General features: G+C 65.9%; 1 protein-coding gene across 1 annotated transcript in view; it reads left to right on the top strand.

The window, feature by feature from the left end:
* Positions 1-91: 91 nt before the first annotated feature.
* BACE2 (beta-site APP-cleaving enzyme 2) overlaps positions 92-604 on the top strand; it is a 112,771-nt gene continuing 112,258 nt past the window's right edge. Inside the window, exons 1-2 of the mRNA XM_010835013.1 lie at positions 92-329; positions 407-592. Coding sequence (XP_010833315.1) covers positions 92-329; positions 407-592 — 424 coding nt within the window. The remainder of the gene's footprint in view (positions 330-406; positions 593-604) is intronic.

The following is a 604-nucleotide window of genomic DNA, read 5'->3' as shown; positions in this document are numbered from 1 at the left end:
TCTTGCGTCCTCGCCCGACTCTCCCAACCCTCGCCTCTCCCAGCCTCCAATCAGATCTCGTCAAAATCATTCAGGGGCCCCAAAAGTGGGGATGCAGAACGCGGGTTGGGGGTGGGGGTGCGCAGTGCACGGAAAATGCCCCGAGAAGCAGCCGGACTCCGGGAAGGCTGAAAGGCTGCAGGACGGACTTGGCGAGGGGAGACGCAGACTCTCACACTCCTTGAGATGCTCGCTGCGTTTTTACGATTTCCTGCACTTCTCTCTGACCCCCACATCACCTTTGGCAGCCCCCGCCACTGCGGGGCTGGGGAACACCTGCGGGGCACGTGGTGCGCGGGGCCAGGGAGCCCGTTCAGGCCCTCGCTGCCCCTTTAAGGGTTCCCGAAACTTTCCCCTCTGGTATCAGATGAGCCTCGTCACATCCGTTGGCCGCGGCAGCGGGGCGCGTTCCGAGGAAATTGGGGACTCGAGTTTCCCGGGAAAGAGGCGCCGCCCGAGACGAGCAAGGGTGAACGGGGCCACCCTGAGGGGACCCGGGCGCACCCCGCGCCTCGCTTTGACCTTGGCCGGGGCAGGGAGGGGCCCGGCCCTTGTGGGGCAGCCG

This window comes from Bison bison, unplaced genomic scaffold (assembly GCF_000754665.1).
Source record: "Bison bison bison isolate TAMUID 2011002044 unplaced genomic scaffold, Bison_UMD1.0 scf7180017864037, whole genome shotgun sequence".
NCBI classification, from domain to species: domain Eukaryota; kingdom Metazoa; phylum Chordata; class Mammalia; order Artiodactyla; family Bovidae; genus Bison; species Bison bison.
Note: the sequence above shows the minus strand (reverse complement) of the source record. Positions and strands in the feature narration are given on the sequence as shown.